Genomic DNA, 16,448 nt, shown 5'->3' on the forward strand with positions numbered 1-16,448 from the left:
GGGTTACCCAGTTGGAGCTTTGAATTCAAGACTATGCTGAGAAGCTTGATTTTGAAATGACTAAGCTTACTCATGTAGACATAGCCCTGGGTAAGGCTTGACATTCTAGGAAGAATCCAGCCATAGATTGGAAAAAGCACATTTATCAATTCAAGATGAATGATGTGATGTATGTCTTACGAGATGAAAAGGATATACCTCAAGGACCGTTGGTTTCCGTGATGGAAATTCGAAAAGCTCAAGAAGAGTTTTTGTTTCTTTGTACAGCATCGGTAGAGCCGGTTGATGATTCTTCGGCTAGCACTGGGTTGGCTCAAAATGCAGAGATGGCCAAGCTAGCTGATTAAATAGCAGAGGAGTTCTCTGATCGTTTTAGGGATGAGCTACCTTATGGGTTACCTCTAGAGCGGAATGTTCAGCAGATAGGTTGAGTTTTACCAAAGAAGCGGAGGTACGAAGACAACTGGAAGAATATTTCAAGTTGGGGCAAATTCAACCAAGTTTTTTCACCTTTTGCTTCGCGAGTGATATTAAAAAAGAAAAAAGCTGATACTTTTCGCCTCAGAATAGATTACAGAGCATTGAATAATATCACTATTAAGCACAGGTATCCGATCGCTCGGATCGATGATTTGCTAGATGCATTACATGGGGCCGTAATTTTCAGTAAGATAGATCTTAAGTGTAGCTACCGTCAAATCTGTATTAGAGCTGAGGATGTGCATAAAACCGCTTTTAGAAGCAGGTTTGAACATTATGAGTTTTTGGTAATGCCCTTTGGACTTACCAATGCTCCTGCTATATTCGTCATGCTTATGAATGATTTACTACGTCTGTATATCGAAAAGTTTGTAGTACACTTTATTGACGATATTCTGGTATTCAGTAAAAGTATTACTGAGCATCATGAACACTTAAGAATAGTGTTCAGTACTTTGAGAAAAGCCAGTCTTTATGTAAATAAAAAGAAAACTATACTGTGTATGGTAAGACTTGAATATTTAGGATTCATAATTACTCCTGAGGGGGTAGAAATGGATCCAAAGAAAGTGGCTGCGATACTGACTTGGCCAATCCCTCAGAGTTTGACCGCTTTGCGATCATTCTTGGGATTTGTCCAATTTTATCGAAGGCATATCAAAGGATATTCCGAAATAGTATCGCCATTGACTGATCTGACCTCAGATAAAGTACCTTTTATATGGGGACAGAATCAACAGGAAAGTTTTAACACCATAAAACAAGCTGTGGTCTCAGGACCGGTGTTAAAAATAGTTGAGATCCCCAGAAACTGTTTTTCCTTGAAACCGATGCAAGTGGCATTGCGGTAGGAGCAGTTCTCCTCCAAGAGGGAAGGCCAGTAGCCTTTCAAAGCAAGAAGCTTTCTCCCTCTCAACGAAATTGGCTAACTCATGAATTAGAGTTATATGTTGTTGTCCATGCTCTGAAAACATGGAGACATTATTTGTATGGATCAGAGTTTTATGTTGATGTTGATCATGATACTCTGAAACATTTTTGTAAACAACCTGACTTGAGAGGCCGCCAAGCTAGAAGAGGGAAGGATAATAAAGTTGCTGATGCGTTGTCACGCATTATGCATAACATGAGTTTCACGGTATTAGAGAGTGCTCTAATGACCGAGATTAGAGAAACTCAAAAGGTGGACGAGTTCGTCCAGAGCCTATGGCTTAAGGCTCATGTATTAAAACCCGGGGAAAAGGATGACCTGGCATCCAAAAAAGGCCAAACTTATGCAAGATATGTCATAAGGGATGGTATGCTGAAAAGAAATGGCAAGGTAGTAGTACCTAATCAGAATGATCTCAGGCAGAGCGTCATTCGATAATGCCATAATAGCCCATGTGCGGGACATCCAGGAATTAATATAGATCACATTATGAATAAAGGAATTGTTAGGCCTCATTATAAAATGTATGTAAAAGCATACAACTGTTAAGACTTGTAAATATAGCCAGTTGCAAGAGAGAGAGAGGGAGAGAGAGAGAGAGAGAGAGAGATAAGAGAAAATATTTTCCCCAAGTAAATGCTCTTAATAGATATTCAATTTGAAAATTCTTAAAATTTCTCAAAGTTTTACATTCATAAATAAAATCTTATATTTTATTCATCGAAATTAAAGACAACATGTGATTACAACCTTTTCTTGGCCGAAGATGAAAAAGCATATTCATGAATATGTGACGCGTTGTTTTTCGTGTCAGGTAAGGAAGGCAGAGCGGGTGAAGCCACCCGGACTTTTACAGCCCTTGGAGATACCACTAGGTAAGTGGGAGAGCATTTCCATGGACTTTATTATCGGTCTGCCTACGACACAAGGTAGGTATGATTCTATCCTTGTGGTGGTTGATCGTCTTACCAAGATGGCTCACTTCATTCCAACTAGAGAGTCTGTTAGTGCCCCGCAAGTGGCGGATTTGTTTATTAGACATATATTTCGTTTGCATGGATTACCCAAATCCATAGTGTCAGACAGGGATGTCAAATTTACCGGTCATTTTTTGACTGTGGTATTTGAAACACTAAGGACTAAGTTGGGAATGAGTAGTGGGGATCATCCAGAAACGAATGGTCATACGGAAAGAATCAACCAAATTTTAGAGGATATGCTTAGAGCATATGTGTCATTGAGGCAACATACATGGGACAAGTGGTTGTCATTGTTAGAGTTTGCCTACAATGATAGAAAACATTCCTCTACAGGGTTCAGTCCGTTTGAACTGAACTATGGTTATAGACCCCTCAGAAAGTGCCTAGTGCCGCCAACTTTGTGGTTCAGATGCGGGAGATGCTAGCACTTGCGAGAGCTAGCATCCGCGAAGCTATGGATAGAGCTAAGGCGTATGCGGATGAAAACCGATCCGCTAGAGAATTTAAGGAAGGAGAAAAAGTTTTTCTCAGAGTTCCTTCGCACTCTAAGTCTTTGACTGCATGAGAGTGTGCTAAGTTATCACCTCGATATTGTGGGCCATGGTTAATTCTAAAAAGAATAGGCAAGGTAGCGTATAAATTAGAATTGCCACAGGGTTGTAAGGTGCACCCAGTGTTTCATGTTTCTCGTTTAAAGAAATTTTTACATATAGGTGACTCACTAATCGAGGGTGTTGTTTTGTTTCAGGAGAGAGAGGATAATGCAAGACGCAAACCAACAGGAATCCTAGACCAAGGAACAATGCAAGTACGCAATTGGAAGATACCCACGGTGTTGGTTGCATGGCATGGTCTGCCTCTATTAGAAGCTACTTGGGAATCCGTATACCAGTTGTGGAGAGTGTTCCCAGACTTTATCATCGAGGACACTGATGCCTAAAGAGGGAAGGAATGTTACGCTCAAGTCGAGGTAACATGACCTCGGAAGGGTCAGTCGGCATTTTCCTTTAAAGGATCAATGGTTATATTATATTTGTTTGGACTTTATGTAAATGATAAAAAGGGAATAAAGGTCAAGGTCCTTGGTGAGGGTGACATGGCATAAGGCTAAGGGACCTAAATGCAGGGGTAAATGATGCATTAAAGAGGGACCCTAGAAAGAAGACATGTGGCATACTAGATCCATCTAGGGAATTTTGGGGATTGGTGGAATTTAGTAGGCAGGAGCTTCACATAACAACAGGATTTTGCTAAGAGCCTGCTACCACCGAGGTTGGCTGGGAGGAAAATTGAGGTGCCTATGCCCGTGAATCGTGAATCAGCTAGGAGTAAACAGATTAAGTCGTTTCACTTTGCTAGGATCGGGGCTAACGTGTCAATCCCATATGCGATAAACTCAATGCATAGCCCCTCGTGATCCTTAGCTCGGCCATTGTGCATTTTCAATGTCGCGTCCTTGACTTCCCCTCTGGTGAACAACGTGCAAGTGGTGGGACGAGGTGTGTGTGAGATTTGGAGTGGGCTGGTGTGGGACATCATATAGATGGTGTGCATACATGTGCTAGACTCTCGTGTCGGTGAGGGGTGATGGGGACCTAAGCTCAAGGAATCTCCGCCAAAAATCCTTAGAGTTGTTGCTGTACAAGATGTGCAGCAGCTCCTCCTCATTTTGACGAAGAAAAGCCTCTTCTTCCGACGTACGAGACAACGGTACTTGCGTACCGTGTCTGGTGTGTTCGGGAGGTGACATCTAGTTTCAAGTCGGAGCTATCGGCGATAAGCCTTGCACTCCGCATCATACCAATTGTTGCAGGGTACAGAACCAAGAGGTGGTGGTCTAGTGGACCGTGTGGTGTGGGGAAAGATTTGGAGGGCAGCCTCGTGGAGTGTACAACTAATCAGGGCAGCACGGTCCTCTATGAGTGGTATGTGATCGATGTAGGTTAGGAGTCTGTTTAGGCGTCTAGAGTAGGCCGGTGAGAGGCTATGATCAAAGTGTATGTCATGGTAGGTGTCGTGCTTCCTATGTGGGGTGTGTGGTGTGGCTAAGCGTGGGGTGGCGATAGTGAAGAATAGGTATGTGTGATCAGCTCCTGTAGGGAGTGGTGCTATGGTGAAGTCGGGGATACATGAAGTCGGTGAGAGCATGCATCCTTTGAAGGATCATAACTGCAAGTCAAGAAAGCATAAGGATCATCCTCAATAGTGGTTGTAGCATTTGAACTACCCAGTGAAGAATCTGAAATGCAAAACAAAAAGGCATAGTGCTTTTTCACAAAGTTGGCTGTAACATCTTCCCCATCATGTGCATGAGGAGCTAATGCATCTGACACAACCATACCTGAATCCCTTTTCTTTTCTTTAGCTATGTGCTTCTTGCACTCACCAATATAATGACCTGGCTTCTTGCAGTATTGACAAATGCCCTTCTCTTTAGGCTTATCTACATCACCCTGAGCATTATAAGAGGGCTCTCCTGAATCAGCTTTATGCTGATGTGCGGGCTGATTGGCATGTTGCTTTTGCAGCCCTTATCCCCTGGGCTTAAACTTAGAAAGCATGGCATTCTAAATGGGAGAGAGGCCCCGTCTACACAGTAGGCACTTGGAAAGCTTTTATCAGGCTACCTGAGGATCAAAGACTGCAGTCCGTGAGTCACCTCAGAGGGGTAGCAGGCAGGATTCAGCAGATAGGTGCAGCCATCCCAGTGGAATGGACAGTTGAGTTGCCTATTACTTCCACCACTTGGATGGGGGCTTTTTCGAGGACATCAGTTCCTTTACAGGTGATCGCTCTCTGAGGTCTCGGGGAAGATGCACTGGTCTTTGACGTTGGGGATGGAGGTTTACTCTCTACATCCAAGGATGGCATTCTTCTTGAGGTTGCCTTTCAGCCTGTCATGATTGCTGGTTTTGTGGACCATGGAGCGGGCTTGCAGTGGTCCTTAGACCCCGAGCCTCTGCTCTTGGCCTTGGGATCTTGGAGGTTGTGGTTATATGGGGGTGCACCTATCACTCTTTTCTTTTGGCTTTCTATTCATGGAGGAATTGCAGTTAACCTGTGGAGATCATGATTTGGGGCTGATCTCACTTGTCCTCGATGTCATTCTGCAGAGGAGTCAGTGCGACATTGCCTTTGGGACTGCAGTCAGGCGAGGACTGTTTGGAAAAGGGTTGCTCGGATACTCAGCATCTTTCACACTTTTCCTTTCTTCATGACTTGGGGCTCGGTCGCATGGTTATCCCTTACCGGGCCCGAGGTGTTTTATGAGGGTGAGCCTTCTTCTTGGGCACTCTCGGTCCGCGGGCAGGTGATAGAGCCCTGCTCTCTTCAGGATGTACCACTTACTCCCTTCAGAGCTTTTCCTCTTGGCACATTTGGAGAGCTAGATGTACTGAGGCCTTGGATGGCACCCAGATACACCCATCACAGGTGTTCACGGGTATTTGGACTACACGGTTCACACTTTGATAGCCATATGGGCTAGCATGCAGGGCCCTTCACGGGCAGCCTCTTCTAGAAGGACTATATTTCTTCGAGTTTGGAGGGGTTCTCCTTTTCTCTCGGAGGTTTCTACCGGATTGAGATGGCACTATCAGCCTCAATCCTTTCTTTTTGGCTCTTGAGCTTTTCGTGCATTGCATGATGTATCCCGTATGGAGCTTGCTCTAACGGATTCTCTTTAATACTTAATAGAAGTCTCTTTTTGCCCCAAAAAAAAAAAAAAGGCATGGCATGCTTGCTAGCCTGTGTTGCCATATTTCTTCGTGTCTGCTCTTCCTGCAACAGAAGTCCTACCAACTCGTGGAAAGAGAGAATTGCTGCCCCCCCTCAATGACAAATTCAGCGAGGTGTGGAAACCAAGATAGGACTCAGGAAGAGAATTCAGAGTGGTGGTGGAATATCTTCATGAATATTCAGCAACTGCCCCCTCAAATCCTGAAGCTTTGTGACGTGAGTATTCATGGAATCTCCGTCATCCATATGCGTATGAGATAGCTCTCTCTTCAGGAAGGAAACTGTGGCATCATTTCTTGCTGCAAACATACTCTCTAATATCTCCTAAGCTGCCTTTGAGGTCTGGCATGACCTAATGTGAGGAATAATGAACCTCTTGACAGAAAGAGAAATCACCGATAGAGCTTGTGCATCCCTAGAATCCCATCTTTTCTACTCTGTTGTGGGAGCCATTGGAGCAACATTTCCAATTACTAGTGCTGCATATTGACCTCTACCCCTGCCTCCAGCTGTAGGAGTGACAGGTGCAACCACAGAATCTGGCCTTGCTCCAAAGATGTCTGCCAACCAAGATGTTGCGAACCATAAAAATCCACAAGGAGTAGTTGGTGCCATCCAACTTATCCTCGTGTGTGAGCAATCCAAACACCTCATTGGGGTTGTTCTGAGCCATTTTTGCCAGATAAACTCAAAAAAACAGCAAATTGAACAAGTAAAATCCCTTCCTGGGATGCAAAATGCACAAGTAAAATATGCCAAAGAAAATCTGCCCACAGTGACAAATATTGTCACAGCCTATCACAGCCTCGAAATGCACCACAATCTGTAAATGCCCAAAAATCTACAAAGAAAATCTGCAAAAAGTGGCAAAAGTCTGCAAATTGACTCACACTGAGCCCAAAACTGCTTGTAAACCTCCCAAATGGTCTCTCAACTACCAAATTGCATCCAAATGCCAAAAGCCCCAATTTCTTCAGGGAAATTGCATCCAAAAGAGGGCTAATTAGCTGAAACCCCCAAAATTGCATGAAATTACAGTCCACAACCAAAAGCCTCAAATTTTGGAGTGAAATTGAGCAAATGTCACTCAAATTTCAAGTCTCCTGCAAAAAGCCCCAAATGTACTCAACACCTGCTACACAGAAATGCCTTCTTCAACCCACAGCCAAATGTTGCAAGCAAAAATGAGCAAGATCCACCAAGTGTACGGACTGCTGCAGCTAACCTGAACGGTACAGTGTATGGTCACCGTACACAATAAATGTCACAGATCTACAATTGTACGGAAACAGCCGTTCGGTTGTACGGTGCAGTTAACAGAGACTATACGGATGACGGAAGCAGCAAATGTACACATGTGGTGCGCTCTGATAGCCAATGTACGGAACGCAAGTACAGAGAGTTGTATGGCCGACGTAGTACGAAAGGCGTCGCTGCAAGCATAGGGGCCTGACAGCTGTACGAACGGGGACACTCTGAAGTACAGAGTCCATACATTTGTACAGACGGCAACATGACTGTACGCAATGGTGCAGGTAGCTGTTACGGGATTGGTACAGTTGTACGGACTATACGGAATGGAGGCTGGAAGAGATTGGCGAGGTGGAGCGGGAGAGCAGATAGTTGGGTAGCAGGGTACATATAATAGTTTTCACTATGGTCTGACTGATGCATACGAATTCAAGGATTTTGGTGATTCGGATGAAAGTGACGACTCGAATGAGAAGCACTTGGCCCGAAAGAAGGTGGGCAGGTGGGGTAGGAAGGTGACCCTAGAAGGGCCCATTGTCTCTCTCCAGAGTTGTAAGTTATCCTTGGATCAGGTCCGAGCGGACAGATGGTATAACATCCTACTCTTGTCGCAAAGGAATGTGGGCTAAATTATTTATGGTGTGAGATATGTTAGATAGCTACACACACAATAAAGGCTTGTAGGTACTACGCTTGGTGTGCTTGAGATAGTGCATGAATTGGCTGAGCAAATCTACAGCAAATGTTGATGGAGACATGAGAAAATTTTATGTCCTAACAAAGCTCCAAGTTCCAACTCTCAAACAAACACTATTGAAGCTTAACAAAAAATCTGTGAAATCAGATGCACGCACAAAATTTTTCTGCACTACTATACCTTTTTTGACAAGAAAACGGTATCAACAAGAAAAAATGGGGAAAAATAAATCTGAATCATGTGTGTGTCACACACACAATTTCTTGTGAAATCTAGTTGGCATTATATTGCAAAAAGAAGCCCCAAGAAAGGGGACAGCCAGCTACAAACACCAGAAAATCTGAGTACGTGACAAGCAGGCAGGGTAATTCAGATCCCGTGCACAAAGCCAATCATAAAATGATTGCCACAATAATGCCCGGAAGAACTGATAGTTAGCTAGAGAAGGGTCACCAAAGACCTGATCATTGCGGTCTTTCCATAGGGTCCAACATGCCCGATAACGAGCCCAATAGAAGATAAGATCAAATCCCTGCCTTTGACGATGAAACCAAACAACCAGAAGCACTTGTCAAAGGAAACACTGGGAACTGAGCCTGTAGCGCAGCTGTAGTAAGAGCAAGAAATTATGAGAGTCAGAGCAATACACACACATTTTTTTTAGTGAAAACTTTTGATTGATTATATTTCAAGAGTAGTGTCCTCAAAACAAGACAGCCAAAACTACATCAGCTGAAAATCTCATTGTATGCTAGATATACATCATGATCTATGCAGTGCAAGCAATCAAAGAAGGATTGTTACAGAGAACGCTTAAAAAAGCCAAAAAAGGAAAATATAGGATCAATAAAGACTTTACAGTTCATGCCTGTCCATAAAGTCCAGAGTTCCCAAGAGCGAACCCAAACAAAGAAAAGATGAAACTCCAATCTAGGTGGATGAAAACCAAAGAGCCCTAAAGAATTCCCAAAAGGATAAGTCAGGAATCTCGCTCGCAGGCGCTGCCGAAGAAGATCAATGAACTCACGAGAACATGGACAAAACCACTTCCTTTACATCGTTGGAGTTGGAGAAGGTCAACTCCAGATGGAAAAATGCCCAGAAGCACTTGCGAGAAGAAAACCTGTTGCCGAAGAGGAGTCAAAGTCCAATCGTCCAACTTGTCCTAAAGTTCCAAAGGAGGAATCGGAACAAAGGCGAAAGCATATAAGCAATTTGTTGCCACAAAGCACGATAATGAGAGCCCAAGCCATACCATGTAGCTGCCAGAGAAAAAGGTAGCATAGAGTCATCATCATGAATAACATCAGCAACAAAAGTAATGCCCTTAAAAGAAACAAAGCAGGGTCAGCGAGGTTCCTGCAAAGCCAGTGGAAATTGAAAAACTGTCGACCAATGAATGCTATCAGCTCGCAAAGAATTACCGAGCAAAGACTACCGACTATGCCATCCTAGACGAGAGAGGACGTGCTTCCAATCAAGAAGCAAACTAGAGACCAAAGGGCGGCCACGCGCGCACGCACACACACAGTTGTACGGACCTATACGAACATGTGCGTGGTGCTGCTAGGAATCCGCACGACTTGTCAGAAGTTGATTTCGAGCATTTTTTAATAGTTTTTGGAGATTTTCTGCTCAGATCTGGACTCTTTTCAGTCATTCGGGCCTTCCTCCAAGTGCTCCAACTCTAGCACCATTTGGCTGGGATTCCCTCCCTCTTGACTCATATCTTCCTGGTACAATTGGATTTGAAGCTTTTCACCCGAGGTGATTTTGCTCTAGAGATTGGGACTTTTGTGTCACATTTGCAGATTTTGCAGTGACATTTGCTCCTTTTGGTCACATTTCGGGGCTTTTGCAGTATATGCCCTGTTTTGACTTAATTTTCACTCCGACACTAGGGATTTTGGATCTATTGCTGACAGATTGCGGGATATTTTTAGATTTGCAGGTTATTTTGTCACATTTGCTTTATTTCAGCAAAATTTGGGGCTTTTGGTCATTTGCCCCAAATTTGACAGTTTTTCCTTCAAGAAATTGGGGGTTTTGTCAATTTTGTTGAAATTTGCAGTGACATTGACTTGGTACAGCCAATTTTGAGCATTTGGTAGACATTGACATGCAAGAACATTGGAATTGCCGCCCATTGAATCACATTTGCAACTTGCAGCACAATTTGGGGATTTTCCCAATTTACCCTCTTTTTGGCATATTTGCCCTCTCAGATTTTGGGGCTTTTGCCAGATTTTCTGTCCATTGCAGTGACATTTGCTTTTTTAACCTCAATTTCAGTTTATTATGCATTTGCCCCTTGATTTGGGCTTGTTGTCTTGTCAGATTTGAGGCACGCAGCCTCCATCTTGGACATTTACAGCTCAATGGATCGTTGGATACATTTGCAGACATTTGCCCCTTGTTTTGGGCTGATATTTTTGCAAGATAGCTATCTTTGGCAGGGGGGTCCTTTGACCGGACATATATTGTTTTGCAGGTCATATTTTGGGGAATAGCACGTGCATTTAGCTCATTGTTTGAGCAGTCAATTTTTGGTTTGTCACTGCCTGACATTTGCTGTCATTTTTGGACAGCCAGCTCATTTTGCAGTGAAAGCCTTGAGGCTACTCTTGAGCGCACATTTTTCCTTGAAGGATTTATTTTGGCCATGGGAAGCAACGATTGGATGGGTATGTTCTCAGTTGAGGACAAGCTCGATGGACCCAATCCAATCCTCCAACCTCCAAGATGATGACGTGGCTCTAGGAGGCTCAAGGAGGGAAGTATGGCTCTGATACCAAATGTTGGAGCATCAATGGAAATATAGTGTGGACACAAGATGAAGAAAAAGCGTGTTTATTCATATGAGAGATGGCCAATATATAGACACTGGTTACATCCATGTATGACATCATATGTGAACCCAGTAGAGCATCTAGATTAACAAATTTCGCCCAATATCTCTCAACCACACACCACACTCCTAGATTCACTCAATCACACCTACATACTGACACATCATTAATCATACCTAACTTAGGCACACCTACACACACACTCACTCATATTATCACACTCATAATCAGAGACCTTGTAGCCTTTGCTATGATCCCATTACATCAATTTATCCCAACACGATAGTGGTGGTATCGATGGTGACTTTGGAGCTAGGAGTGGCAATGACCTAGTAAATTCAGATTAGGATGAGTCTTGAGAGACTTGACTCTTGAGAGTCGAAAGTTTCCTTTCAATCATATGTATCAGGATTCAAATTTCATTCATCTCCCATGTGACAGATAGACTGTTGGCATGATATTTATGTTTATCAAGCTATGATGATTGATCTATCATCTATGTGGTCCTCTAGGCTCTTGTTAAGTTGTCATTTTGATTTTTTAATATGAAGATTCAATTGTCAGTTTAAAGTTTAAACTTTAAAGTCTCTTGAGTCTTGTGTCTTAACTTTTAAGTTTTAAGTTTGAGTATTAACTTGCAAGCCCTTGAGTCGTGAGTCGTAACTTTTAAGCCTTGAGGTGACGAGTCTTGACTAGTAACCACATTGTACAAGGGCATCGTTTAAGTGTAGCTTAGTGTACTTCTAGAATATAGCAGTTAGCTATGCTATCAAGTTGTACACCTTATTACTTAAACATGCATACATACATATATTTATCTATTTATTGATTTATATTATTAAATATATATTATTATTATTATAACTACAATGACGTGTCTTATGTGTCTCATCTTTAAGACACTTTAGACACTCGTGTCAGATGTGTCGTGTCTTACAGGCATGTTCCATCTATCTTAGTGGTAATTGTTTCTTTTCGGGTGATGCTTGCATTTCTTGGTTGAGCAAGAAACAATCTAGAGTGGCTACCTCCTAGCTGATCTTTATCTAGCATTGGAGGGTCCTCCTATTCTCACTGATAGTCAAAGTGCTATTGCAGTTGCCAAGAATCGTGTGTTTCATGCTCGCACGAAGCACATTGAGGTTCATTATCATTATGTGAGAGAGAAGTTGCATGCAGGGGAGATCAATATGATCTATATCTCCACACATGAAAATGTTGCAGACATCTTCACCAAAGCACGTCCACATGAGAAGTTTGAGGCATTCCGCAATGCTCTCAACTTATCTCCTTTTGGTGATTGATCTTTTCCTTGTACATCATCACATTGGCACTGTAGGGGGGTGTTGGAATTATTGCCATAATTCATGGCAGTGACCAATGTATAACTAATAAGTGGGTTAGGGGCACTTTTTTCTCATTAAAGGTTTTTCCCCCTAATTGTAGCTAGTATATCCAACTACAGTTAGTAGTCAGTGGTTGGGTTAGTTAGGGTTTTGTCACTTTGACAAAACCCCTAGTTTTGTATGTTGTGAATCCATCTTTTGCAATACAACCAACGTTGCTCTCCTTCCTGCTCACACCTTTTTGCTCACAAGTTGGTAGTCTGCCATTGAGTGCCTTGGTCTTAAACTGGATGGGGCCCTCACCCCACGAGCTTTTTCCCATTCTCTGATTTTCTGCCTACAAAGTGTATCAAACAATTTGGTGATTAGTTAGCTGATCATGATTGTCTGTAACTTCTTGCGTCCTTTCCATTCACTTAGAGGACGGGTACAGTTATATTGGCTTAACAAACTCGTGGAAAATTATTCTCTATGCCATTGTTCACAATGAGTGCGATTGTCTCCACTTCAGCATCTCAGCTCTAGGAGCTTGTAGACGTCCCCTTTCTAGCTTCTTTAGCCCCATATCAATATCTTCTAATGTGATAACTCTGACCTGTTCTGTTGATGAATATCATTGTATGTATTTTCCTTCCTACTTTTTTCTTTTCTGGTGAAAGCAATCATGCCCTTGATGAAGTTTCTGAAGGGCTTCCTAGGGTCTCTCTTGAGATTTTCTCATAATGAACCGCCTGTTCTTCTTTCTCTGTTCTGTTGATGAATATCATTGTATGTATTTTCCTTCCTACTTTTTTCTTTTCTGGTGAAAGCAATCATGCCCTTGATGAAGTTTCTGAAGGGCTTCCTAGGGTCTCTCTTGAGATTTTCTCATAATGAACCGCCTGTTCTTCTTTCTGAGGCCTTGTACTGCATGCTGGCTTTTTTGCTTCATGTGCTAGTCCACGCCTTCTGACTGTTTTGCATTGAGTATCATATCACTCTATTAGTCAGCCAGGGCAGGCTTTGACAAACTGTGTTTCTTTTTGCAGGTACAGGATCCACCAGAAGTGTCTTCTTAAGAAAATCACGATGGCGCTAGACCTGTACCTAGACAGATTGCTCTTTTAGCCAAATGACTACTGAACGGCTATTTCTGAACGTTTTCACAACTACTATATGTGAGCTACTTTATCCCTTCTTAGGCGAGTCCTGGAACAAGTTTGCAGTCAAGCTCAAAATTTGTAAATTCTGCTTGTTGTGTGCAGTTCCTCTGTTCACCAAACCAATCATGACCTGTGTGAGTTATGATGATAACATGCATGACTCATGCTTGACAGCTATCACAACAGATGGTTTTGGAATCTGCGACTGGGAAGCTGTTTGTGGTCATGCAATCATGGATTGCTCGTCTAGGTGGAAGGATTACTTCTGACCTGTGAAGTGGTTAGTGAACGGGCTTATCTTTGTGGCAGTCTGGCTTGGGCAGCGTAGATTATTGCTACTTCAAAGGAATTGCAATGTGCAAGGTATGTGATCGTCAGCATTGGGAGTCTGTCATTTTTTGTTTTTGTTGTCTCGCAGTTAAATGCAACAGTAAACATGTTTTCTATTTCCATTTGTCATACGATTTTTGTATTTTATGTCTGAGATTTCTTTGTGTGTATGAAAGGCCACGTATATCAATATCATGCTGCTGGTATGTCAGAGTTTGTTGAAGAGGTCAAGTGTGCAAACCATTGTACACAGCAGTACTTACAGAGTTTATGCTCTTAAGGCTTTCATTTCAATGAGATTCTTTAAAATGCTTAAATTCATTCCATGTTACTACAACAGGAGCAGGACATTGTGGGGTCCTCTGGTTTCGCATACTCGTAAAAAATCCAGGTGAAAATGTTCCACAAACGGTGTAACAAAAACAAGACTGCTTATCCAGGTTACAACCTTAGAAAAGGAAAACTTTGCAATTACGGCAACTTTAAAGCATCACAATAGTATCAACATAGTGCTCTGCAGTAGATAATTAGAAAGTGGTTTAAGTTCCAAAACAGTTTCTGAAACCATGTGTTGGTGAAAAGGGTTTTCTGTGTTAAAGTCCCAACAGGTAAGCTCTAATCACAGTTGATCTAAACTTTCAGAGTAAGGTTAAAATAGCATATCATGTTCAATAGTGCTTAGTCTTAAACTAGTGCATATTCCCAGAAAACAATAATGGTGCAATTTCACATGGAAATGTGTGTACTGTTCCCTTCAGGATGTGGGAAATAATTTCATCCTGGTTTTGTCCACTATATGTGAGCAGCAGGTCCAAGTGTATCAAATGATGGATGCACAATCAGGGGCACATGTTCCATGTGTGTGTGTGTCAAGAAGGCTGCATACAGAGGTAGTGTGTGGCATGTGTGACATGGCATGTGAGGTGTCATTTCATCCATTCATGTTCCAATTCTCATTCCAATGGGATTATGGTAGTGAATACTGCAAATCATTTACCTCAAACGTTTTCTTTTAAGAGTCTTTGAATTCAATTTGACATTCTGATTAGGAAAACGTATAGTTTTTCAAAACTTTGTTGAGGATAGCTTGAATGTGAACACAGGCTCTTGTACTTTCAAATTGTGAGTTGACGATAGTTTAAACATGAGCATTCATGATTGAGTTCTACAGGACCTTGTCTTCGCATGCAAATTTTGTGTCTTTACAAGGGAAGTTAAACCGTCGGACTCACGTCATGGGTCCATATGAGTTTCAGAGTACTAATAAAGAGAGCATGAATGCTGTCGGCCACTACTCTTCATAACAAAAGCATGAACGCCCTCGAGCAATACCTTTATTTGGCAGTTTAATGGCAGCGGATTTTATATTTTAGACGCTGCAAACTAGCAGTCTCTCTTTTATGTTGGCATTGTTGTTTCGTAAATTGTAGTACAAGTTGCTCATTCTTGACACCAGTCATAAGGCCTTCTCTATATTCTCTTATAAGATTTTACGACGTGTCTCTTAACCTATAATCCCTCTTTCAAGCTACATCTATACCTATTATTAAGCATCATTTTGAAGTACATTTGATGATTCTTAAAAATATCTTGCCAAAATTAAAGTGCATTACTTTTGAAGCCAATTTTGAGCTCCTTAATACTAAAGTGTAAGTCCATTTCAAAAACAATTTCACCATCGAGTAGAATCTATTGTTTTTTTTAATGGTAGCATTTACGGTCTCAACTCTTTATTATCTTAAAGCATTAAAAGTTGCCATTGAAAGTCATTCTAAAGAATACTTTTAGCTCGCAACATTTTATCAACATCAAAATAAGTTTGATGTTGCACCAATAATTTTTTTGTTAACTTTGGCAACCTTGCACCATTATTTGAGGTATAAAATTAGAGCATTATGATGAAGGCTTATCGTGGAATTTTTTCCAAAGAAGTGCATGGCCATAGGGAATCATCAAGGTGAACCTTTCAGCACTCTTTGACAACCATTTGGTGGCAAGTTCAAGGATTCATCATCGATATTAATTTGGAGGACGCTATAAGATCTATTTGGAAGTGCCCTCAGCATCAAAGTATTTGTGTAATGAACAGTTTTTTTAACAATAGTAAGTTGACTCCAACAATTAATGGAATAGTTAAGGTGCAATATAGTTGTGTGTGATAAGATATGAAAATCAATGAAATAGAGACAACACAACTTTATTGTGAAGAACTCAAATGTCAATGCAAACAAAAAAGTCTAGTTTGAAGAAAACTTAACTTGAAAAGGGGCATGTTATTTTATGAAAAAAAGAAAAGGGTTCTCTTTTAATGAGCATGTTTAGTCCAAAAAAGGATTGGTTTACTAGATTGACATACAATGCTAAGACATCTATCAAAGTTGGAAATAAAAGAAACAAAATTCTGTCCTTTTTGGATTCATGGAAAGGAAGGATGGTTAAAAGAACCCCAACCCCTTGCAAGATTCTAAGAGCAAGGTTAGTATTGGATAAATGAGGCTTACTCCATTAAGGCTACTAGTGTGTAAGACTGTTGGGGTATGTCAAGGTGAATAAGTTTTTGGCTAGTGTGTTAGTGTGAAAGGGGCTTTGGGTTTCTGACATATGTGAGTTTCAAAGGTCACTTTATCTTTCGAGTTAGACTTAATTTAACGTGATAATGTGATGTCACCTCCCATATGTGAGTTTCAAAGGTCACTTTATCTTT

At 41.7% G+C, this 16,448-nt stretch overlaps 1 protein-coding gene across 5 annotated transcripts in view; it reads left to right on the forward strand.

Moving 5' to 3' along the window:
* Positions 1-14,569, forward strand: part of PTAC14 (plastid transcriptionally active 14) — a 216,263-nt gene extending 201,694 nt beyond the window's left edge. For 2 of the 5 annotated variants that reach the window (XM_087399046.1, XM_087399050.1), the window contains exons 13-15: positions 13,301-13,429; positions 13,517-13,777; positions 13,921-14,569. In XM_087399046.1, coding sequence (XP_087255172.1) covers positions 13,301-13,379 — 79 coding nt within the window. In that variant the 3' untranslated portion in view covers positions 13,380-13,429; positions 13,517-13,777; positions 13,921-14,569. The remainder of the gene's footprint in view (positions 1-13,300; positions 13,430-13,516; positions 13,778-13,920) is intronic. The other 3 variants (XM_087399049.1, XM_087399047.1, XM_087399048.1) reach the window with 3 other exon arrangements.
* The last annotated feature ends 1,879 nt before the right edge of the window (positions 14,570-16,448 follow it).

This window comes from Dipteris shenzhenensis, chromosome 27 (genome assembly GCF_047967505.1).
Source record: "Dipteris shenzhenensis isolate YYH24624 ecotype China chromosome 27, Dip_SZ_1.0, whole genome shotgun sequence".
Classification (NCBI taxonomy): Eukaryota; Viridiplantae; Streptophyta; class Polypodiopsida; order Gleicheniales; family Dipteridaceae; genus Dipteris; species Dipteris shenzhenensis.